Source organism: Sesamum indicum, linkage group LG10 (genome assembly GCF_000512975.1).
Source record: "Sesamum indicum cultivar Zhongzhi No. 13 linkage group LG10, S_indicum_v1.0, whole genome shotgun sequence".
NCBI classification, from domain to species: Eukaryota; Viridiplantae; Streptophyta; class Magnoliopsida; order Lamiales; family Pedaliaceae; genus Sesamum; species Sesamum indicum.
The window spans coordinates 12902684-12928265 of record NC_026154.1 but is presented as its reverse complement, the minus strand read 5'-3'; the positions used below and the strand labels follow the sequence as shown (position 1 = coordinate 12928265).

Sequence of the window (25582 nt, the reverse complement as noted above, 5' to 3'; positions counted from 1 at the left end):
TTTCTTTTGTTTTTCATATTTTACGTTCTGTAAGTAAATGTTTTCAAAATTATTATATGCATTTTTATATTTCTTTAAAAAAATTTATTTTTAATTTCAAATTTTAATTTTTATAGAATTGGTGTGAATTCATCTCAAAATTTAATGAAGCTCGTCTCATGTTGTTTTCATCATAAATTTAATAAAATTAAAATTATAAAATATCGTACAGTTATGAGATGCAATATGGTAAATTTAAAAATATAATGACCTAAATCATAAAAGAAGTAATTTGTGGGGACGTAAAATGCAATTTTTTCTTGATTTTTTTTTTTCCGTTGTCCGAAAATAGTGGAAAGTATTTGGATATTTATTTATCTTTTTACACTATACAGTATATTTTAATTTATTTTTATTTATTATACATTAATCAAATATATTAAGTGTTTATTTTTTTCGAGTGCAAACACAATTTTGTATGTCGTTTGATCCCTTTTTCAATAATCATCGTTTGAGTTAGATTTCATCAAAATTATTTTTTTTATTTTTAATCCCACCATAATTACGTTTCCTCTAAGTGCTCATTATGATCATTAAATAATTTTTAAATTATCTCATTAATCTTAAGAATAAGGTTAATAATAAAACGTAACCACAATTTTCATTTCTATAATTAATTATAAAATTGTGAATTAAAATATTGTAATTGTTTTTTTAATATCAATTATCTGAAAATTAATTATCTCATAATCAAATATCTTGCAACTATCGGATCGAATCGGACCTGAAAACACTAAAAAAATGCGCCATATATTTTTTCTTTTTTCTAGTTACCAAATAAAGAAAAATTCTTAAAAGTACAACCAAACAAAGCCATATATATATATATATAGGAAAAAATATTATTTTAGTTTGCTAAGTATCCTAAATTTAATTTTAATCCGATAACTATGTCCATTTTTGTTTAGATCCAATAACTTACGGAATTGCTTACTTTTAGTCATCTGGCTGATTTTTGAACAATTTTACCCCTACGAGTGCATATGGACTAAAACTGCCTTTCAAAAATTGCACAGGGGTAAAATTGTCCGAAAATCAGCCAGAGGACTAAAAGTAAGCAATTTCGTAAGTTACTGGACCTAAAAAAAATGGACATAGTTATCGAATTAAAATTAAAATTAAGCATATTTAACGGATTAAAATAATACTTTTCCCTATATATATATATATATTAATTGTGCATTGATTATTATAATTATTAATAATTAAATTTATAATATCATTATAACCAATTTATTGCATAAGAAACAGTTATATGAATTTATAAATATAATACAAATAATAAAATAATTATAATTATAATTATTTGGCATTTTTGTTCCGTATCTTACTAAGGTAGTAATTTAGTCATATATTCACTATTTTAAGACAAAATTGGCCGGAAAGTGATGGAAATCGGTTGGAAAGTGACGTCACTTACAGCCAACTTTGAAAATTCCGACAAATGTATTCTGAAATTATTACCTTAGTAAATTATAAGAATAAAGTATCAGAAGATCATAATTATGGGATCGTAAATACATTTAAGTGTGTAGGGTATAAATAGGTTTAAAATAAAATGAATTGAATAAATTATTGAGTTGACCAAGACATTCCCCAACATAAAATTCTGATTAAGGCAAGACCATGATTAAAGAAATCGTTAGTAGGAGTAGTTAATAGAAGTTAGAACTGAAGTTGCTAAAAACCCTTGAGTTTCAACTCAAAGTCGTCGCTAATATACATTTAAATATAAAAATATTGATCTACCGGTCCTATAAGATTATGTATTTTAATGTCCAATTGATATAAGAATATTTGTCTCATTTATGTGAATTTCTGTTCTCATTATTGATTGATATAAAGGGTGATTGTAAAAATTTCTATTTTTACGGTAGGAAAAGAGTTGTCGAGAAATTTATAAGTTTAGGTGGTGAGAGCGTTTGAATAAAAAGGTGGGAAAAAGTCGAAGAAAAATTTATAATTTTTAGGGAGTATTTGTAATTTTTTGAGAAATATAAATAGTTTGTACAAATATAATTTGTGAAAAGACAAAGGTAGTTTGCGTAAGCAGACCATAAGTCGGGGGTATAAATATAATTATTCCAAAAGTTTAATGTTTATTATTGATAAACGGCAAAAGCGGGTGGAGAGACGTTTATAACTTTCAACTTAAACTAGTTTAATTGTAAATGGTTGTCGATGTGCACATCTTTAACACCGAATTATATTTATTGTAAATAAAATATTGATAAATAGCACTTTTGATAGCATTTGAAGTAGTGCAAAATAGAACAAAGTTGAAGTTTGGAATGTTTGCAAAAAAAGAGTCTAATGTTTACAACTTTATGTGAGAGTTGTGAAAGGCGGAGAGGAAGTGAAAGGCGGAGAGGAGGAAGGAAAGAATAATAATTTTTTTTAAGCTTTTGTATGATTGGAAGGAAAGTAAATTTTAAATACTTCCACTTGTTTGATACGAGAAAAATAGATTGAGAAGAAAAAAATTATTTTTTTGTAATTTTACTTTATAGCCCTTATCTTCATTTTGTGTTAGAACACAAATAAGTTAATATTATACTAATATAATTTTAAATATAAAAAATTTAAGAATCTTAATAATAAATTATAAAAAATTACAATAATATTTTTCATTAATAAGAATATTCATCGTCAACTTCGATGTAGTGGTTTTTCAATAATTTTATTATATTTTTGACGATTATGTATGGTATTATCAGGGGAAGAAGAAAAGAAGTGAACGAAATATATATATATATATATATATGTTATGGGCAAATAGAGTAAATAAAAATAAAATATATACTTTTTTGTCTTTTGGGCTTTACATTTTCACTTACAGAAACTAAATTGGGCTCTAGAGGGATTTCATATATATCAAGTTATACTTCCCTTCCATCTCATTCCCCTAACCAAACACCAAACGATCTCTTAACATTTTTTTACTTTCACTTATCTTATACTCCCACTTTTCACCCCAACTGAACATACTTTAAATTGCAGAAGGTGATGGAGAGATGCTTACAGATTTCAACTTAAAACTTACTTTAAGTAGTCAAATAATATAAGTTACACATCTCGGACAGTATTGTGGACTTATTTTCAATAAAGTTATTATAAATGCTTGGCTTAAATTACTGCAAACACATATATAATAGGGTAAATTACAACAGACTCTTCTGGGATTTGTGATAATTATAAATACCTCTTCATTATTTAAAAACTTATAAATACCCCCCTAAAATTACAAATAACCTAACAAATACCCCCTTGTGTCATCTCATTGTAGGAAAATATTTGTTAGAGTATTAAAGTTACAAATAGCCTAACAAATACCCCCTTGTAATATTTCATTGCAGGAAGGTATTTGTTAGAGTCTTTGTAATTTCAGGAGGGTATTTGTAGTTATTTAAACAATAAGAGGGTATTTGTAAATAAGACAAACTTCAAGAGAGCCCATTATAATTTATCCTATATCATAATATGTAATATTACTTTTATTTTTATTTTATTTTTTATTAAAAAAAATATATGCATTTTAATATAGGATTTTTGGTAGGTCAAAACGACTAAAGAAAGAATCCAACAAGAAAGCTCTTAGATTATATTGATCCCGACAAGGCAAGGATTTGCCAATTTTTGCTTTGTTATTTATTTATTTCCATTGTTACCCTCACCGAGATTCTAAAAAATTCCCACTTGACATCACTTGGTCGCTTTCAGTGATCAATGCCAAGAAAAGAGGTTTTGGCTTTTGGGCGAAAGGTCATTCACCACTTTATGCAATACACTAAAAAAAAAGTGGGTTTTGGTACGAATTTTTGGATCGTTCCAAAGCCCGTGTTATATTAGAATGGGTATTGAAATTCATTAGGAATGAAAAATAGTCAATGACATCATGATCCACGTATTTTATGTATTATTTTTTTGGAACAGAAAAATTCGATGTTCCAAAATAGTACAGTTATAATTTCTAGTCCTAAGACCGTTCCAAATTTGTAATGGTTAATAATTGGAACTCTTTTTGTAACACATTAATAACATTAGGAACGATATTGAGTTGACGTTTTCTATATATGAGACAATTGATGTAAAAAAAATGTTAGCTAGTAAATGTATTCCAAGATGAGGTACAATTTGAAACGGTGTGAGTACGCAGCTGGTCTAATAATACAAGAATCGTTCCTAAGTCAAAGTTCTACATAAAACCTGTTGTGTTCCTAAGACCGTGACTAAATATGTGTTATTTGGAATGGTTTATGTGTATTATTAATACTGTATTACTAAGATCGTTCCAAAGAGAGTACAACAGCTATAATTCAACGGATAAAAAATCATTCTCATTTGTGATCCTAAGACCATGATAATTAGTCGTTGATCTTTTTGTGCAAATCAACAAGGAGCAGGTACATCTCGAATGGGGAATGGTGAATCTAATGATGAATTTAACAAGGATTACGAGATTGAATAAGACAATAATTATGATCTAAAGTTCACTGTTTTTGTAATCAAACATCTATAAACATTTATGTAAAAATTACTGATTAAATATTTCTATAATTATTCTATACGAATAACTAAATTTTTTTTCTAAAAAAAAAATTGTTCAAATTAGGAACGGTTGATATTAGTCCAGACCGTTCCTAATTCCACTCCAAATGTAAATTAAACCGTTCCTATTATTTAACTATTCCTCAATAAATAGGAATAATATTATTTTTTTACTAGGAATGGGAATATAAATAAAAACCGTTCCTAAAGATATTACAATATTCTACAGAAAAAGAAAAAAAAGAGAGAGAGAAATTCAAAAGCTAGGACCGTTCCTACATCCATTCCAAACAAATTAATTTTCGTGCCAAGTGAAAAGTAGAGGAAAAATCACATCTAGTAGCAGTTGGTAAATATTTGACCTTTCAGCCAATCACAATGTAAGTCCCAATTTAAAGCATGTGACTTTTTTCAGCGAGTGACTCAACTTTCCGACCAAATTTGTACCAAAATTGAAATTTTTTCAGTTTTACGGGACCAAAATGGAACTCTAGCAACTTAGGGGTCTAAAATGAGAATAGCCTGAAGTTAGGGGACGAAAATTGCCTTTAATCTTATTTTTTATGGTCTTAATTAATTTATGGTGTACTTTTCTCTGATCATTAACATATGAGGAACAATTTTTCCTTTATTTTTTATTTTTCCATTTAAAAGTCAAAATATTTTTGGCACAATATTAGGAAGGATCTTTTTAAATATAGGAATGATAATCTAAATATCCTCTAAATGCGACGTCGTTTTTGAATTAAATGACATCGTCTTTTGTAGTTAGGAATTTAGGAACACTATGACCAACCATGCTTAAATAAATTAAGAATCTGACTAATCCACATCAAATGAAACGACATCGTTTTGATTACTTAGGAATTATCATTGGAACGGTTTTTCAAAATATGACATTTCAAAACCCGTTCCAAAATTTCAACATATAAAAAACAGTTATCAGATTTTTTTCTTTCCCTTCCTCCTCTCCTCTCCCTCCCTCCCTCCCCCTCTCTCTCTCTCTCTCTCTAAAAAGGTTAGTTGATTATTTTTTCCCCCATTTCTGAATATATTTTCAAAAATATTTCTGAAACTATTTTCATAAACGAGTGTCTGAAAATATTTTCATAAAGAGTTTCTGAAAAAAAAAATTGAAAATTTTTCCAAAATTTTTTTTCTGAAATTTTCTATTTTTTCCAAAAATGTGTAATATTTTATGTTTTTTTCCAAAAAAAAAAGTTTCTGAAAATTTTCTTGAAATTAATTTTTTTTTCAGAAATTAAATTTAATTTTTTCTAACATTAAAATATTTTTTATAATTAAAATATAAAATTAATAAATATTTTCTTAAATTTAAAAAGTTTCTGAAATTAAAACATTTTTATAATTAAATATATTTTTCATAAAACTAAATTTTTTTCTAAAATTAAACTATATTTTTTCTGAAATTAAAATATATTTCTGAAAGTTATAACCTCTTTTTGTAACTTTTGTGTAATTTGTATAATTTTTGTGAAATGGAATTTTAGAGTTGTGTAATTTATGCAATTCTTGTGTACTTTATCATATTGTGTAATTTTTGTGAAATGGAATTGTATAGTTGTGTGATTTATCATATTATGTAATTTTTGTGAAATTTATTGTATAGTTGTGTAATTTATGCAAGTCTTTTGTAATTTAGATCATATTGTGTAAGTTTTGTCCAAATTGTTGTATAATTGTGTAATTCATGAATTCTTTTGTTTTTTCATTGATATTATTATTTACATAACAATGTCAATAATCACAATATTAGGCAATTTTTTTCCGATAATAATATAATTTACATAATAATATCAATAATCACAACCTTTAGTCTAATATTTCAAATGATAATATTATTTACATAACAATGTTAATAATCACAATATTAAGCAAATCCTTCCCTATAATAATAATATAATTTACATAATAATATCAATAATCACAATCTTTAGTCTAATATTTCAAATGATAAAATTATTTACATAACAATATCAATATTAGGCTAATCTTTCTCAATAATATTATTATTTACATAATTATATTAACAATTACACTATTAGGCTAATATTTCCAACAAGAGTCATTAAAAATGTATAGCTCCTTTGTCCATGTACAAACAGATCACGCATTGCTTTAAGCTTCTTTAACCAGTCAAATGAATTTTTGCCAATTGAACTAGTGAGGTTTATCTATTTTCATTTGTCAACAGAAAAAAATGTTGATACTTTTTACGAATATTTTTTAGTATTATTCTATCTGAAAAATCACTAATTAACATGTCTTTTCAGATCTGACTACCGCTTCCACGAGCATATTTATGTTGTGATGCAATGACACTATCCCACCCGTGGGCATGTTTGAGGTAGGTGCCGGCAGAGCACCAACATTTCTGGTCCGAGAGCATGAAGTTAATGTACTTTAAATTAATTTGGTATTATTATGTAATCTAAATTGTTTAATGAATTCTACGAATATTTTCTTTAATTTTCTTATCGTAGATGACCTAGTGGTGGGACTGTGACGATGAGTCCACGGTCCAGATTTTCCACATGTGGACCAGAAAATATATCCGGAAGAAGTTCTTTGTTGCTCGGTCAAGCTTGATCAAGCCACTTTGGCTGGCCAATGAGGTATAGCTCCAGCTCCAGGCGTATTGGGCCAGCTCAGTACAGCCTTCGAAAGATCCCCCGTGCCGAACGACGACGAAATGGACGATGCTAATGAGAAGGGTTTAGATTAGGTCCTAATTTTTTTTTAATTTTATAATCAAATAATGGTTTTTATTAAAAGAATTTTTTTTCCTAATTATTCATGTTTATTTATAAGGTTTATTACATTTCATTGTTTTTCATATTTATTAAATTAATTAAGTTCATAAATATAATTAAAATTTTTATTAATTAATTTAATTATTTATCATAGTTTATTAAAATAAATTAATTAAATTATTTTTAAAATTTATTAAATATATAAATTAAATAATTTATAAAAAAATATTATAAAATAAAAAATTATGAACGATTATAGTTATTGTAAAGAAAATGTTACAAATATAAACAAAAGCGCATTCCGAATATCAACACTCAAACAGTTCTAAATACATGTTTCTAAATAAGACAAACCGTTCCTAAAACTGTTACAAGAGGTTGTTCTAAAAAAAATGACCGTTCCTAATACTCTTTCAAAAATTGACCACCAAATAATTTCAATGATTGTTCCTAAATATATCACCAATATAAAAAAATACATTTTCAAAATTCAGGCATCATTATTACACAAATCATTTCAAAAACAACCCAAAATAAATTGTACAACTATTTCAAATGTTATCCAGTGTGTTCCAATTGAAAAAATATTTTTTTATAATTGCATACAATTTTAGGAAACAATCATATTAATATGTTACTGTGACAGTGCGAAATTGGAACAGTTCTTCACAAACCGCTCCTAAATATTAGTAACGTTGTCTACAGTGACAGTTTGTAAAATCATTTTTTTCAATTTCTAACTATTCTAAATAACAAAAAAATCATTCCAAAATTTGCCCAAAATCCTGCATTTTTTCGTTGTCATAAATCAGTAATGAGTCAATTAGGGGTAAATATAGATTTTTTTTTTAATATTTTTATTAATATCAGCAAATTCAAAATTTTTCGACTAACAGATGGGCATTATTTGTTAGACAAAAGCAAACATCAGAGGTGCTAAAGTAATTTTCCAAATCACAAGAAGCTTATGTGTAATCAAACCTCAGAAAAAGTGTAATTGTCCTTATATTTTAACTTTAAATATGCAATGAGAAAATCATTCGACTTTTTTCTTTTTTTTTTAATTATTTATTCGCATTCATATAAGTTTTTTCTTAAGGATATTAAATATGAAAATATATTTTTCTTTAACAGTTTAAAATTTCAGATGATGTTGGTATTTAACATTGCATTCGAATCTCACCACTATCCATTTATATAAATATAAAAAAATTATATACAAGACTTTATAAAAAAAATATTGCATCTATACATATATATATATATATATAAATATGTTAAAAATATTAAATATTAAATAATTTATTCTCCCTAACCGTATAAACTTTACATTATATAGTTATTCAATCTCTCTTTTTTCTTACTCTTTTTTTCTTTCTAATTGAAATAATCAAATAAGTAATTACATTATATGTAGAGATGATAATTGATTGGCTGCAAAGCGAGTTTGTCAAAATTCGATATTTATCCTCTAGAATTTTATATTGATTCTGACCTGAACCCAGATCCAATAAATTGAACCAATTTTAATTTTTTTTTATAATTTTAAAAACACTAAAGAATAATATTTCTGAAAAGTAATATCATCGCAACGTTTTAAATATGATAAATATATATATATATAATACCTCGAGACAATGGAGAAATATAAGAACTGGAAATAAAGATGGGGTGAATAGCAATTTACCCTCCCGTGATATTGAAAATGAACACATTACCCCCCCATAAAAAAAAATATAGTAATTTACCCTCCTGTAATTTTTAAAATGAAGCAATTTACCTCCTTATATAGGGAGATAAACTGCTTCATTTTGAAAAACAGAGGGAAGTAAATTATTGTATTTTAAAAAATACAGGAAGGTAAATTGCTATTTGGTTTTTAATAAGGGTGTAATTTGCTTATTTGCGATATTACAAGAGGGTTGCTTGTATTTCTCCCAAAAAAAAAATGTATGAAGTAAAGTTGTAACTTTTGAAAAAAGTGCTCAATGTTGTGCAAGGTGAGAAAATGCTATTATTATTAGTTGAAATTACAAATAGAGAACACAAAGAGTGAAGTTCTAAGCAAGTTCTTGGATTGAACAAAGCATCAAACTTTTCCTTCCTTTGGGCATTTTCCAGGAAGCTTTGCTCATTTGAATTTATGCCTCCAAAAAGACTACTTTGTGTTTGCATTGTACAAGTATTAAAAAAAGTATATTTTGAATTTCATAATTATAAAAAAAATTGGTATTTTAAATAATACGTCGATAGCACGTTCTCTAATTTTTTTATTATTATGGAAGGTAATATTCAATATATATGTATATATATATATAATGGAGTCATTTTAGTATTTATTATTTAAATATAAAAAATATGTAGTATAAACACGGCACATAGGGTGTTGTCCGTGCTTACGACACGAATACCCAACATTGCTCACTTGTGCGCATCATGCACATACGTTGCTTCTCACTGTGCATTATACACTTTGCCTTAAGCATCCAGCAGACAGAGCCCACACGATGCTAAAATCGACTAGCAATGCCTCGTCCGACACAAATGCCCAGCCTGACAACCTTTTCCATGCTATTGTCCTTGGACGTTTCTAAATCAGTGTATCACACGTTATCAAGCCTTCCATACCATAACACTGAACACCACCCCCCAACATTGTGCCATAATTCATATCATGCCAACACCAACTGTCCGCACATGCAAACCTATGGGCCGTAATCATAATTTATGGCCCGGCGCAAATGAGGCCCAAAAAGGTAGGTTAAAACCATCCATACCAATTCATGCATAGTTAATTAAAAATTTTAAAATAATAAGAGTTAATTATATTTAGATTTCTTTTAAAAATTGAAATTTTATGTTTTTTCTCAAAAAATTTAAAATTATATTTACATCTACTTTTTGAAAATTAACTAGTTACTCCTGACTATTGACTTTAGCAAAAAAATTACACAATTTTTTATTTTATCCCCAATTTGATATTCCCGTATAATAAGTTTGTACTTAGATGAATAAAAATGTAATAATGTTAACACTCCTCTGTATCAAGATGCACAGTGGATCTAACTGAGCTAACCCAACCCAAGATCGAATTGAACCAATAATTCGGGCCAAGCCTGTTTGGAACGGACCAGTACTGGACCAATCCCAATAATCAATAACTAAGGCCAGCCCAACCCTATCCAATTTACTTTTTATCTACTTTTCACTTTCTTGATAAATATTACCCATTTTTTATTCTGTTATAATTTTTAATTTTTTCTACAAAAATTTAGAGCTTATTTGGTTGTGATTTGAATAAGATTTTTTCCACTTTTCACTGTTTGGATAGGTGGAAGTTTGTTTGGTCAAGTCATTTTTAGTGAGAATGCATTCTTATTTTAATTTTCAATTTCAAATTTATATAGGTCACATGGGCTTGTCATAGTTGTCTTTCTATCACATCAAAAATACATATACCTATATTTAACATTCTCACACCTATATATCTATATTTGAAAATAATTAATCCAAACTATTCTCAATTTTCGCATAAAAACCAATAAAGCATTTTTACACATTTTCAATTATTGGAAACTGAAAATGAAAATACAACCAAACGGACTCTTATTTTTTTTAAAGCAAAATTTTTTGCAAACTCTCTCTATTATTTAGTATGAGGATTATAGTAATTACCATTGGTAACATATGTGTGGACTAAAATAATTTTAAATTTATTAATTTTCCACCTTCGCTTTAAGATTAATTTTTTATTCACACATATTTAAATAAGTTAATAATTTAATCGGTTTTATATTTATTTTAATTACTCACACAGAATATTCTTTAATCACTAATATTTGTTTTTAATTATTAATTTATTTTTTTGGATTAATTATAGTTAGTTTTCTCTGTTTCCAAAATACGAAATTATGTACTTTCCATTATTTTTTTAAAACATTAACTTACACTCTCTTTGAAAATTATTCGTTTACAAGAATACTCATTTTGAAATATTGATATTATTTAAAAAATAAATAAATAAATTACTTAACCCCTCATTTAGTATTTTGTATAATTACTAACAAAAATATCTAATAATCTTTTTATATTTGTAGTGGAGTAAATAAAAATATATGTAAAGTTAAAAAGACAAACAAGACGAACATATAAAAAAATATTAATCTTAAATTATTATCATTAGATAAAAAATAGCAGTTAATAAATGAAAAAATCAGCCATCGTGAAAAATTTACAAGGAATGTTGAATGGGTCGTAAAAATTAAAAATTTATATAATATTTTTTTGACTAACATTGATATTTTTTATCCATAAACTAACGGAAGTGGCAATTCAAACCAATAATTGTTAGATAGGGTGTAAATATAATTTTAAATTTATTTTTAAAAAATTAGTTGCTGTCGCATGCAGTTCCCGCAAGTATATAAAAAATTATAATGTGAGATGAAAAAAATTATAAAATAATTAAAAAATATTAAAAAAATACTATTATGCGAAAGAATAAAAAATTAATACGATCAATAATTTTTTTTTTATAATTGCATAAATAATAAAATGTCGGAGTTTCAGAGGGGTTGGAATAGTAAATAAGTCAATTTTTGTTTTCAATAGTAGAGAAAAGACCCCACACCAAACCTTATCCAGATTCCACGGACAATGTCGGAAATGACCCTGCTCGAACCCATCGCCATAAATACAAATTCCAGTACAATCAAACGTATCCGGAGCAGAGTGAGAGTAGCGGCACACGAACTCAGAGAGAAAAATTCCAAACAAACATGAAAATAAAGCACAAATGGAAGCAACAATTCTTGTCATTTTGGGCTACCGACAAACGCTGCCTTAATTTACAACATCTCCTCTTCCCTTTGCCTTCTGTCAACGTCTACTTCTTTTTTCTTTTTCTGGAAAAAAGGAATCCGTTTTTCTTTTCTTGATTTTTTTTTTCTGCGAGGAGTCCGAGTTTTTGACATTTGTGCTGCGTCCGCATTGTCGGTTTCTATATAATATAGTTTTCAGTTTGCAGGGAAGAAAAGAGCCCATGTGTTTGAACTTTGATGAGAGCAGGATTTTCCAAGAGTAGGCGGTTTTATGTGTTCTTGTTGAGAATTGCAGAGTGCCCTTTTGGGTATTTTTTACCATTCGAATGATTGTGTGATTTGTATGTACTCAGTATATTTGAGTTGGGTTTGTGAAGGAGCGGAAGAAAACTGAGAAATATTGCAGTGAGGAGTTTCTTTTTCTCACTCGTCTTTGGTGGTGCCTTTGCTTCTGTTGGTTAGTCCGAAGCTTTTTACGTTTTTCTTGATTATTTTTGGCTTTCTGATTTGTATTTTTAGTACACTGATTTGGTTCTCGGGCTTTTCATTTGGTTTATTGCTGCTCCTTCATGCACTTGGATTTTATGAACTGTTCCGTTGGATTGGTTAGAACGATAGTTTTGTGGGGGATTGTGGTGTTCTTTCATTATGATTGATCTGATAGATTAGACCTCAGACTTGTTCTGGAAATTTTGTTCCTTTATTGCTTGATGAAATGCTCTCGACCCATTAAAAGAGCTGCCTGGAGACTTAGAGACACATGATCACGAGGCATTGCTTTGTAGTTTCATTTGACGTCAATATGTCATAGTTTTAGCTGTTATTATTATCTTGAGATGATGTTGTTTTGGTGATTGCTTATCAAGTTTGATAGTATGCTGCTTTCAAGTATTTCATTGCAAAGTTCACGTGGAATGTCATAAGATTAGGTCCTAGCGTATGACGTCTCATGGGCACAGCAAATTTAGAAGCTAATACTAATGCAGTGAAGAAGTTGGTTAATTGTGACTGTTGCTACAGTTACGTTGTGAGAAATTCTATGGAACACCTACTTAATTCCTGAATTGTGTCCCTTAAAGAAATTGCATTGTGAACTCATTTGCGCCATCGCGCTGGGACCTGGGGTAGCTCCTTAATAATTTTCTTATACGTGCATATCTTTAGCCATCTTTCCTTGATTTACTTGGAATAGGCCTGTCAATTGGTAGTGAAAATGTATTTCTTAAGTTGTTCGTTAGGCATGAGGTATAGATGAGGTAAATATTACTGTTCTGGCTCTAAGAATCAAATTTTTCATGACGTTTATTTGCAAATGGCGCTTGAACTAGTGTCTCCTTAGCAATTTTCAGGTTCACCTGCATATCTTCTGGCCTTTTTTCTTTATTTATGTATTTACTTGGAATAGGCCTGTCGATTGGTAGTGAAAATGTATTCATGTACTTCGTTCCTTTGGCATGAGCTGCAGATGAGATAAGTATTACTGAGATTGGGATCTTAGAATCAATTTTTGTTATTGTTTATTGCTTATTAGAAAGTATGGCCTTAAGCCTTCATATCCCTTTGATTTGGAATATGTGATTATGTTGGTCATGTCCATCATCAACTGAGGTACATCTATGCAAATGCTCCACATTGGTTTCATATCATTAAAAGCATTCAGTTAACTAGGTGAAGTTTGCATGTCCAGAGTGCATGAGAATCCACAGTCACGATGAATTTAAGGCAGTTGAGCTATCTCAGCCAAGTAGGAGCACAGTTAAGAAGTTGGTCTTTGAAGTGAAAGAGAAAACTAGGTTTTTCTCCGTGGATAATAATAAATCATCTGAGCTTTATGGCTGATTAAATTTGGCTTTTATGGGGTGGATGTTATTTGTGGAAACTATTAGATCAGATAGATGTGAGATTCATTGTTGAAAATGTCCCTATTTAGGCATGCAAATAACTTCTTGCTATTCTTTAAGTTGTGGGTTTTATCTTAGTCTAGACCTGGTTAAAGTGGGGACTATCTTAGTTCGGACCTGGTTAAAGTTCCACCTCAATCTATTTATGCCTTATCTTGGACTCGTTGATTGGCTATGTGGACTTATAATTTGTTGGTCGCCTATTTTGGTCATATATTTTCTTTGTCAAGGCCAGCTTTGGGCCACTTTACTTTCTTGAGAGCATTAATCTCCTAATGCTTAGAGTAACCGAATTAAAATGGAAACCTTGGAAGTATGATTTTATCGATATGCATTAGATCTGATTTCATGATCCTCGAAAATCGTAGGTTTTTAGCTGTCACGTCAGACAAGAGAGTCACTCACATAGCAAGTATATTTAAGACAGTGGATAGATTAGATGGTTGTTTTTACCATTTATTTTTTTTACCTGGATGACAGTTGAAACTTATAGATAACTCTACAACAATATAAGTGACACAAATTGTTAAACTCTCTACGGATGAGTTTTACGGAGCATATTTGACATGAAGGTACCTGCAATCGCATCAATCATTTTTTTTAATGGATGACATATTAAAGCATGGTCATTGATGTTGCAAAATGTACACTTTGCACTAGCGGTGATAGCATCAATTGAATATATTCCTTTTCTATTCTTTTTATTTCACAATCACTAAATCTGTAGTTTGGAATTCTTCATTTCGTGTATGAATAGAAACTGCCTTGCTTAACCATAGGAAAACACTGATGGTCTTTTTTCCCTTTCTTGGTTTAATGTTATGGATATGTTGCTTATCCTAATAAGTTGCTCGTGTTACTAGTCATTTATACTTGTTGAATTTGTAATATTTACTGGAAATTTATGTTCTATAAAAAGTAACTTTAGATGATATGTGCTGCTGTGATACCAACATTGTTAATGTTAGCAGTTTCCTGGAAATTGGGAATTTAATCCTCTTACGGGATGAGATTGCGTGAATCTGAAATCAGGTTGTTCAGATTTTAGAATAACGAATCACAACACTCAAATCCGTGGTGCTTAAGAGTTTTAAAGAGTATAAAACGGAAGAAACCCGGAAATAAAAATGCCAGCAGCTTTCATTGTATGTGTGTATCGTTTTACCTTTTCCCTCTTCTTTGCTCTACTCGAAACTTCTGAAGTACATTACTCGATGAAAATTGATCTATCTGGATTGTTGCTGATCTCCCAGGTGCTGAGGGCTTTGCTTATCTGCTAAACCTACATTTGGGGACTAGACCAAGCCACTTCACTATCAGACGCAATTTTAGAATTCTGAGCATCACCTTGTAATCGTTGGCGTGAGTTCAGACTGGTGCCGAATTAAAGGTCTTAATATTTCGTTTCTGTCTTTTACTGAACACCTGTTCATGTATTTGAAAGGCTATTTAAGTACTAATAATTTAGTGGATGGCGGATATGATGGTTTTTGTTCTTATTAGTTTCTCTACAGTTCTAAAAAATGCAGCATTCATGATTTGATGCATGTGCTTCAACTTTTTTCATCCCGTCATTGAGTTGAATTGACAAATCATGAATGAGGATGAATCTTAAGGACTTGCTTTGAATGCAAGGCATTTGTTTATGATTTAGTTAGGACTGTCAAGTGTGCTGCGCAAAAGCCTGATTATTAGAAATACCACTTTTGGGGAAAAGCTTAATACCACTACCATCCAGACCGTGATTGAGAAGAAAATTCAGGCCTGTTTTTAGTTTAGCTGAGCATGGTTCCTTCTCAGGCTTGTCTTTTTGCACCTTATAAAACATTGATTTTAAATACAGGTGCAAAGAGACACCAAAAAAATTTGAATATAATTCTAATCACCATGTAATTATTCTATATTTCCTAATAAACCTAATATATTCAATTTTCTTTCTAAGCCCCTTCCAGCGTTTCCTTTGACTGGAAAGCACAGCAAGCTTTTGCATGACAAAAGTAACCATAATATATAGTTTAAACCACAGTCCCGCTCTTGTGGACTTCTATACCATTTTTCAACAATTGTTATTAAGTGAATACTTCAGGGGGACAGATGTCATTACCATAGATCAAAATATCTTTTGATACCTGTACACATGGACCGGCAAAACACAATCTCTGCTTGTCTTTCTATAATCTAATGAGCACCTTTTCTATTAGAGTTGCTTGATAGGCATTACAAGAAACTTTTGAAGAGTCCTAAATACTAGTGAAGCTTTTGATCATTGTTGCAAGGATTATTAGGACTAGATAGTAATAGCTGTCTCATCTTTTCAGATATTTTTGCGGCACGCTCCTCATGTTGGTTGCTGGTTTGGTTACTCAAGACTTTGGTTATTAAAATTGAGCCAAAGTCCTCCTTTTTGCAATATTTAAACATAAGCAGTAGTTAGGTTTTACTAATTTAGATAGATTTGCAATCAGATAGGATATGCTGTACGCTACTCCTCTTAATGCTAGTTTACATTACAGAGAAACAAATTACAATGAGTAAAATGTGAAACGATTTTTTTTCTTTTCTATTTCGTTTAAAACATATATTAATCTACAAATTGGACCCCAACTTCTAATATATAGTGAGACATAGCAAGCATATTTTATATATACCTCTGTTAGTAAAAAACTTATTTCACTTGTATGCTACAAACATATACAAATGATTGAAATAATTCTCCTTTTTCATACATATTCTGAACTTGACCAATGATACTCATACTTTCAAGATGAAATGTTTAGTACACGTATTATACATATTATAAGAAAATCTAATGTGATAAAACAACAAAATAAATTCCTAATAGTTTATAAAAATATTTATTATTCTTAAATAAGTATTTCTAAGTTGTGTCTTATAAACTAAATAACATAGTGACGCATATATAGTAAATTTACATAATTTAGGAATAAACAGAAGTATGATACATATAAAAGTAATGCCAAAATGGGCTGTATTTTGTTGCCAAACAATTCTTTTATAGTCGTAGTGTACCTGTATTTTTATGATTGTGGATGAGACATATATTCTTTTCCATTTGACCAACTTTTCTGCAGTAAATTAGGATAAAAGTTCATTATACGGTTATACATATTAAATGTCAAATATTTTCCATCTGTACTTAACTAACTAGCATATGCACAAATAAAATAAATAGATCACTTGTACATAGAGTTTCATGTTAGAAAAGTTTCGCTCTGCTTGTTTTGGTGAAGGCCCATTGTATCAGATAGATTATTTCAGAATAAATTACTTGATATGAAAGTTTATGATGCGATAAACTTGTAAATCTAGATTGGGATGATTGAAGGGAAGCAGCCTTTTCTCTTTTCCTTCTACTGTCGATTTCACCAGTACCCACGTATCTTTATTTTTATTGTTTAATCTTGTAACACATGTATTTTAATTTTTGTAGGTTTCTTATTGTTTAATATGGGAATGGATGAAACTCCAATAAATATGCAAACAGCTATTTCCAAGCATGCATATTTCAATCTCTCCCATGTTTCTCCATTGGTCTTCTTGTATCTTCTAAGAGAATGTTATGCTTATGGTAAGTCTGGCATTCTATTCTTAATTATTGTCAAATTCCATGCGTATGCTTCTTGGCCATACGGGATGTTTCCTATATGGTTCATATAACTACATTCTATGCTGGTTTCTTTACTATGTAATAAAGCCAAGAATTTAATGTCTTAGTTTTGTAGGTGAGAAAAACGAAGTTGGGATTGCCTCCTAATATGGAGTATAGCATTGCTACTGTGGAAAAACAGTTGGCGAACGTCAAATAATTTGTTGAGTTAATTTAGATTGACCTCATATTGGTTATTTCTTGCTTTAGTCATCATATTGCTCTTCTTCCTATTTTTGTGATGCTGTCCTTTAGTTTATATTGAGTTTGTGAATTATTTCCATTAATCTTAAAAATTTCATGGTTATATGAACTATTCATCTTGTTAGAGGTATTTGGCTATTCGTGGTAATATAAGCAGAATAAGTAAGAAAGTAGATTTATTTCGTTCAGATTGAATCTCTTTTTAGTACACTGAACACACCGACACAATCTTGAGAGATTCTCCTGTTTCATTTTCAATGTGATATGCCTATTTGCATAATTACCAGTGACAGTGGAATGCTTCCTTGGTTTTTGTTTGTACCCAAATTTTTCTGCTGGTGTCTTTTTGGTTTTGCATCTAGAGCAACATACTTTCTATACGATTTTGCTCTCTTTGATAGAATTATAAAGAACTGAATACAGTTATGGTTTATGTAATCTGTAGGCTACAATTTTCAGTGTGATGTAAAGCAGCTTGCACATTCTTATGGAGAATTGAAATGTTTTAAGCACTTTGACATGCTGCTTGATATCCAGAATGTGTTCAAAGAACCACGGGGTGGCCTTTCTGGTTTGGCCGAGGTAAATTTTAACCATTGGATGTGCTTGTTTTTTCTTCAATCCAAAAGTCCGGTTATTTAATGAATGAGCATGTTCGTCAAAATTTCAGCTGACATCATGGTCAAGTGACCAAAAAAAGGAAGATTCTTATGCTATTATGATATTGTTGGAAACAGAAAATATTGGGAACTGGTCTGAATAAAACGAGACGAAATAGCAATTGGGAGCAACGACCTTTAAGTCATTATCAGGTAGGTGTCGTGTTTATTATTTCCTGAATGTGACCTCTCATATTTTAACTCTTGGGAGCATTTAGTCATGTTCTACTGACTGACCGATTTACAGGCTAGGTTCTGAAATTGCATTTTGGATCATCTTGCCTAGAAATATTATCCTGCCTGATATCTGAATGTAATGAACTTTCCTTTCTTATACTTGGCCCACTAACCCAAGAAACAAGAAAAAATCACGTGCTTAAGCCTTTCTAAGATATCAAACTCAACAAAAGGATGAAGATGTACATGCTGGATTGGCTGAGCTTGGTGGAGAACGTTGTAGCAAAAGAAGCATGGGGCTGTTGCAGGTGGTGATGGTGGCCTATTGTGGCTGGATGAATAGCAGAAGCTGAAGGTTTACAACTTAGGGAGTAGCCAGATGTCTGTAGAATATTATACTGATATTATCATATCAGGGGAGGAAGAAGTAATTCAAAAAACTTCAGGGGGTCCATATATATTTAGACTAGGCCTAAGGGAAGGTTAATGTAATTGGCCAACCCTTGAGTTATTAACTCAACTGTAGAATTGGATTTATTTTCATACGTCAGCAAATCCTGTTAATGAAACCAATTGTTGGATTTATTTGTTAGTTGCCAACAAACTTTAAGGATATCTGATGCAAGTTGCAAACTTGAGCCAATTTATCCCTAAAGTAGTTTACGAGCTATATATCAATCATACTATAGTGCATAACTATTCTTCTTATTGAATGGCTTGAATTTTGAAGTCCATTTACACCTTGTAATTGGCCGAATCATTTCAGCTAGAATATGCTGCTCTTGATGCTGCTGTCCTCCTCCACATATTTCGGCATGTTGGTAACCACTCCCAGCCTGCAGGTTCCCCAGATGGACATGCCAAGATAGAATGGAAATCACACATTGTACGTACTCTCTCTCTCTCTCTCTCTCTCTCTCTCTCTCTTGTGTATGTGCATGCTCGGAAGATGTGCACGTGCAAATTTAGAGCATGTGAGTAATTATGTATGTGCATGCTCGGCAGAGGTGCATGTGCAAATTTAAAGTATGTGAGTAATTGTAAATAAGCGTGCACCCATGACCCATGTATACTGATGATCAATGTATGTTAGTGGGAGGAGGTGAATCTCTGTCTCTCTCTTTCTGATGTGCTGATGTCTGTGTGCTTAGGAACGGTGCATGTGTAAACTTAGACCATGTGAGTATATGTAAATCAGTGTGTGCATCTGTCCGCTCAGAAGAGGTCCACCTGCAAATTTAGACCACACGAGTATATGTAAATAGGTGTAGGTGTGCGTGTGCACATGTACACTGATGACTAACATGTGCTGTTCTAGTGAGATCATGCTGTACTAACTACTTGAGTCGATTAGTGGTGCTCTCTCTCTCTCTCTCATGTGAGCACGTCTCTGTGCTCAGAAGAGGTACACTTGCAAATTTAGATCACACGATTTTATAAAAACAGGCGTGTGCATGTACACTGATGATCAATATATGCTACAATCAGGAGGATATGCCGCACTAATGAGGGGAGTCGACTAGTGGGGCTAGATTTTGCTGTGCTGTAGTTTCTGACTGTTCCAAAATCCATGCAGGTTTCTCATATGGACAGCTCGAAAATGCCCAAAAAGGACATAAAAACTGGAGAAGAGCCTGATGTGGGAACAGATCGACCTGGAGGATCAACCAAAGCAACTCTTGATGCTCCTCAGGCATGATTAGCTAGCCGGTCTATTACCTGTTTCCATTACTTTTGATCGTTTTTCTATACATAGAAAGATTGCGATGCTGAGACTTGAGTTGTTACCAAGAGACACTTTCTTATGCCAATAAATCCTCCCCATGAGGAAATGTACAGTAAGATTTCACAGTGAAAAGTAGACTACTTAGTGACCTCCACTCCTAGAGTTGACACTTATGCCGAGAGCGAGAGGCTGTTTCTTATAAGATGTTTTAGAAGTTTATAAGATATTGGATCTTTTTTCAAAAATAAGCTTTCAAATCGTTTGGATAAACTAAGATTTTAGATATCATAAGTTGTTTTTACGGCATTAGAAGGTCTTATATTGGTAAAATGTTAAAAAAAGACATGATAACATTAGAATCAAATAAGGTTATTTTTGACATATTTTGTACTTAAATGTTTTTAGAATACTTTACAAATAGTTCACGGTAGTTTAACTTTAAATAAGAGTTTAGTAGATAATTTTTTTTTAAAAAAAAAATGATGGATTATTATCTAAACTTTTGCTAGTGTATATGAATATTGACATATAATTAATATTTTCTTTATCAATGTTTTTTTTATTTATATAATTTATAATATTTCAGTAAATATAATATCAATAGTAATTTTGTTATGTTTAATTATAATATTTTATTATTAAATAATAAAGTATTTTCTCTTTACAAATGCCAAAAATAAAAAAATAGCAACTTGTGTAAGATATTTTTTGTCTAATGACATTAATTTTATAGATCTTATGTGTAAAAAATTAGAGAAGTTAAGTTTTTCGTAAAGTGCTTATAAGATCCAAAATATCTTATTTTGAAATCTTATAAATTAAAAATGACTAAAAATTACAATTAAATTTAAAATAATTCATTGGAATATTTTTAGATGTAATTAAAAAGTTTTAAATTTCAGTTTCAATACTTATAGAAGTAATTTAAATTTAAATATTTTTAACTAAATAATAATTTAAATATTAATAACATATAACTTTTATAATTATTAACATTATATTTGTTAAGATATTTTAAATTTGAAAAATGAACTTATTGTATTAATTTTTATATTGTCATTTTAATTTAAATTATAAAATTTCAAAAAATTATATATATATTTTATACTTCTTAGTAAATATATTTATAAAGTATTTTATTTTTTAGATAGATGAAAATGCAAAAAGAATCACTCAGAACAAGTAAGAACTACATACAAAATATATAGACAGCATGAGAGTATTTTAGTTAAAAATGTCAAAAAATAAGGTAAAATCAGCTAAAAAACATCCTCAAACGTACAAGGAGTTGTGTGATGCATCTTCCCTTAATTGCTAATGGAATCGACAGGACTGGCTTAGGATCGTCTTGATGTCCTCAATGTCCTTATTGAGATTAGAGCTCTAAGACAGATTGATAAACATCAACAGTGAACCCGTGGGTGGGAGGCTTGCGTTGTGTGTGCCTTAGAGCACAGGTCGAAGACTTGGCCCCTCTTCCGTCTTCATGCAGCCTCAACACACAACTCCTTCTCATGTTGCTCAGGCTACTGCACGAGGCAGTGGTTGAAGGCGGCTGGGGGCACTCGTCCATCAACTTCTGGAACGTTTTCCGAAACAAGTCAAAACTAAAATAATAGTTAGTATGCTAGTACTATTTATTAAGGGGGACATCTTAATAATAACTACAATTGTCCGCAAAACATCATGGATTGTTTAAAATGCCCTTAATTATAATCGTTTCTTTCACAGAAAATCAATTTGATTTATCAATTGATTTAATCAATAAGTTCTCATTCATATATATACTTAATTTATTTTATTAATTTTGATCAGGTATTTATCTTTCTTCTTTTTCATTCAAATATATATATAATATAAATTTAGATTATGCACGGATATTGAGTATGTTTCAATCGCTAGTTATGATTATGTCTATACACAACACAGATATTTAAATTCGCAATCGTCCTTTTCTTCTCTATATGAAAGGTCAATAATGTATTGATAGAATATAAAATAAAAAATTAAATCTCCTATTTTGTTCAGACAATTCTGTACAACATAGGCGAAACATCATCGATTTATGTATTTATCATTTCAATCTAGTCATAGTCTTCGGAGAAATTCCCGCCCCACCTCTCATTACCTTCAACCATCGATCGATGATCATATCAACAAAGAAAACAACTCCAAAGAAAATAAGAAGTACGTACAAACAAGAGTTGGAAAAAGCATCCATCATACACATATAAAGCCAAGAATCCTTCAAACATCCTTCCATCCCTTCTCTCTCTATAACTATACATATATATATATATATAGAGAGAGAGAGAGAGAGGGAGGGAGGAGGGCGGAGAGAAGGGGGGAACATGGAAATGTACGAGCGGAGCAACCACAGTGGGCCGACAGAGGCAGGGAGCGGTGGTGGTGCTCGTAAAACGTACGCGCATGGACCCGATTCTCATCCTTCTACAAGGAATCCAAGAACGTCACGGCCGTGGCACGGCGGCCGAGAGGAGCTGAAGAGGAAGAAAAGGATAGCCAAGTATAAATTGTATGCGGCTGAAGGGAAAGTGAAGGATTCTTTTAGAAAAGGGTTGAGTTGGATGAAGAGGACGTGCTCCAAGATCGTGCATGGATTCTAGGTGGTGGAAATTATTATTTTTTTTTAAAAAAAAAGATAGTAAATTCCAAAATATTTCTGGGTCTTTTTTTCATAAATATTTTGCATGGGAAATTAATGTTATTTATTACTATCATTATTCTATTTGTTTGTTTATTTTCCATTGCTTTTCTTTTTCTTTACTTGGTTTTATTTTAATTGGGTTAAGTAAGGGTTTGTGGCTAGGTTTAGTAGAAAATAATGAACTCAACCTTGGATAATACAGTTGTGTTCGCTAATTAGTGACTTCTCTCTCTCTCTCTCTCTCTCTCTCTCTATGTATATATATTTATATAATAATATGATTTTATATTATGTGCAAAGTTATGATGGAGACATACTTAATACAGGAATATATATGTGATAAATATTGTATGAAATTTTATTTTGCAGTAATTTATTCATGCCCCCCAAAGGAAAGACCAGTCTTGGACAATTCCCTTACGCTCATAGTGCCAAACGATCTCATTCCTACCGGGCTGTTCAGGCAATGGGATAGACAGAATACCAGAGGCGTCAACTTCTCCTAAATCCTCATTGATCAGAGCCTAATTCCAGCCCCCACCTGCAATAAGATCTGCGACCTTAGTATTACCTGAGAGCAATTGTGGTGGGAAGACAAGTTGGAACGTATGAGGCCGTGGCAATCAAGGAACTCCGATAATCGACACAGATGTCCCATCCTGGGCACTCCAGCGGGTCCCCACAATCAGTAGATCCCTTGTTCGGAGTAGGGATCGCCATGTGAAAGAAGGGGAGCCCCCTAGTCTCGCCTCAAAGAAAGTTGCGTTTGGAAAATACCTCTGCCTGAGCACTTGATGCAGGATATTGTTCGTTACATCACAACACGCCAAGCAAGCTTAGCTCGCATTGTGATGCTATACTCCCTCATTCTCTGGAAGCGCAGGCCGTGCTCCTTCGTCCTATTAAACAAACGATCCCACGCGATCCAGTGGACCTTACCTTCACCTCCATCGTGCCAAAAGAGATTGACCAATATCCCTTCCATCTCTTTAATGAGGGAACTAGGTAGTTCAAAACAACTCCTCAAATAGGTCGGCAGCGCTTGCAGGACCGTCTTGATGAGGACCATCCCCTCGGCTTAGGACAACTGCTTCGTTGCCCAACCCTGCAGACATTTCTACATTCGCTCCTTCATCTCCTCAAACACCTCGCCATTGGATCTCCCCTTTGCGTGTTTCGCCACCACCTAGACATCAAGAATAGTAGCAAGGGACATAAGGTGGCCCACGGCATATTTTTGTTGAGCACCTGCCGACTTGTCCAAGTTGATCTTTAGCCAGAAAGCTTGCTCCAATTGCTCGAGAATCCTCTTGATGCACCCCAGCACTTCCTCACTAGCTTGACATAAGATTAATGTATCATCTGAAAACAGCAAGTGAGAAATATGGGGGGCATGTTGAGCGACTGCCACACCTTGGAGTTCCCCCCCGCCTCTCAACTCGATGCACCAGGTTACTAAATGCCTCTGCACAAAATAAGAACAAATATGGAGTTAGAGGGTCCCCTTGTCGGATACCCCGATTAGGACGCACAAATCTAAACTGTTCACCGTTAAGCATAAAAGAGTAAATCACCGTGATAACACAAAGCATAATTAATTCAACAAATTTCGAGTCAAGACCTAGTCTAAGTAATACACTCTAAAGAAAATCCAATTCCACTCGGTCATATGCTTTATTAATATCAAGCTTTAAAAACACATGACCAACTTGCCCCAGTGTTTATGAAAGAGAAAGTGGTTAAGCTCATAAGCGAAAAACACATTATCAGTGATCAAGCGACTGGGGACAAAAGGAGCCACTAGAGGGTGTTCAATCAAACACGAAAACTATCTTAATGTATCAGTCCAATTCAAATTGCGTTGCATTAGAAAAAAAACACATAGAATATAATTTCAATTACCAACAAATATTAAGAATAGTAAATCTATCTTTTCTCAAAATAAAAATATTATGTTACAAGTTTGGCCTCAAGCCTTCGTAAGATCATTTAAAATGTTAAAGTTGCTATTCTTTTACCTTTTTTTTTTTTTTTCTCTCTTGTAAGTTATTATCTGACACCAAATTTTGGGTCATCTCATGAATTTGGGCGAAAAAATTACATTTTACGTTCTATAAATTAGTTTTTTTACAATTTAGGTCTTATTTTTGAACTCATCACATTATTGCATCCCATAATTTCAAAAAAATTATAATTTTAGTTTCAGTACTTAATTTCATCAAAAACAACCTTAATTCTCTTCAAAACTTAACAGAGATCTGACTAAAATTACATTTCTCACATTTTTTTTGGAGTTATAAAATGTAATGTAATGAGTTACAAAAAATAATGGGACGTCATTGCAAAATTAAATAGCTAACTTGGGGTATATCAGCATAAGTATTAATTACAGCAACAAT

The 25582-nt window shown here is 31.1% G+C and overlaps 2 protein-coding genes across 3 annotated transcripts; both read left to right on the top strand.

The window, feature by feature from the left end:
- On the top strand, positions 12089-20669 carry LOC105172411 (exonuclease mut-7). 2 transcript variants are annotated; one of them, XM_011093812.2, is made up of 8 exons: positions 12089-12440; positions 12535-12638; positions 15336-15472; positions 17534-17671; positions 18399-18535; positions 18691-18765; positions 19556-19675; positions 20366-20669. In XM_011093812.2, the coding sequence occupies exons 4-8, from the start codon at positions 17551-17553 to the stop codon at positions 20486-20488; spliced, it is 576 nt and encodes a 191-aa protein (XP_011092114.1). In that variant the 5' UTR covers positions 12089-12440; positions 12535-12638; positions 15336-15472; positions 17534-17550; the 3' UTR covers positions 20489-20669. The 2 variants fall into 2 exon arrangements, with proteins under 2 accessions (XP_011092114.1, XP_011092115.1); XM_011093813.2 differs by lacking the exons at positions 12089-12440; positions 12535-12638 and adding an exon at positions 15049-15227.
- LOC105172795 lies at positions 22867-23142 on the top strand. The gene has a single exon (XM_011094374.1). The coding sequence runs from the start codon at positions 22867-22869 to the stop codon at positions 23140-23142; it is 276 nt and encodes a 91-aa protein (XP_011092676.1).

Excerpts from the sequence above, each read along its gene's own strand:
- LOC105172411 (XM_011093812.2), top strand. The coding sequence starts at position 17,551 with ATGGGAATGGATGAAACTCCAATAAATATGCAAACAGCTATTTCCAAG. Across the intron at positions 17,672-18,398 it reads AAGAGAATGTTATGCTTATG|GCTACAATTTTCAGTGTGAT; the intron begins GTAAGTCTGGCA and ends TGTAATCTGTAG. Across the intron at positions 19,676-20,365 it reads TAGAATGGAAATCACACATT|GTTTCTCATATGGACAGCTC; the intron begins GTACGTACTCTC and ends AAATCCATGCAG.
- LOC105172795 (XM_011094374.1), top strand. The coding sequence starts at position 22,867 with ATGGAAATGTACGAGCGGAGCAACCACAGTGGGCCGACAGAGGCAGGG.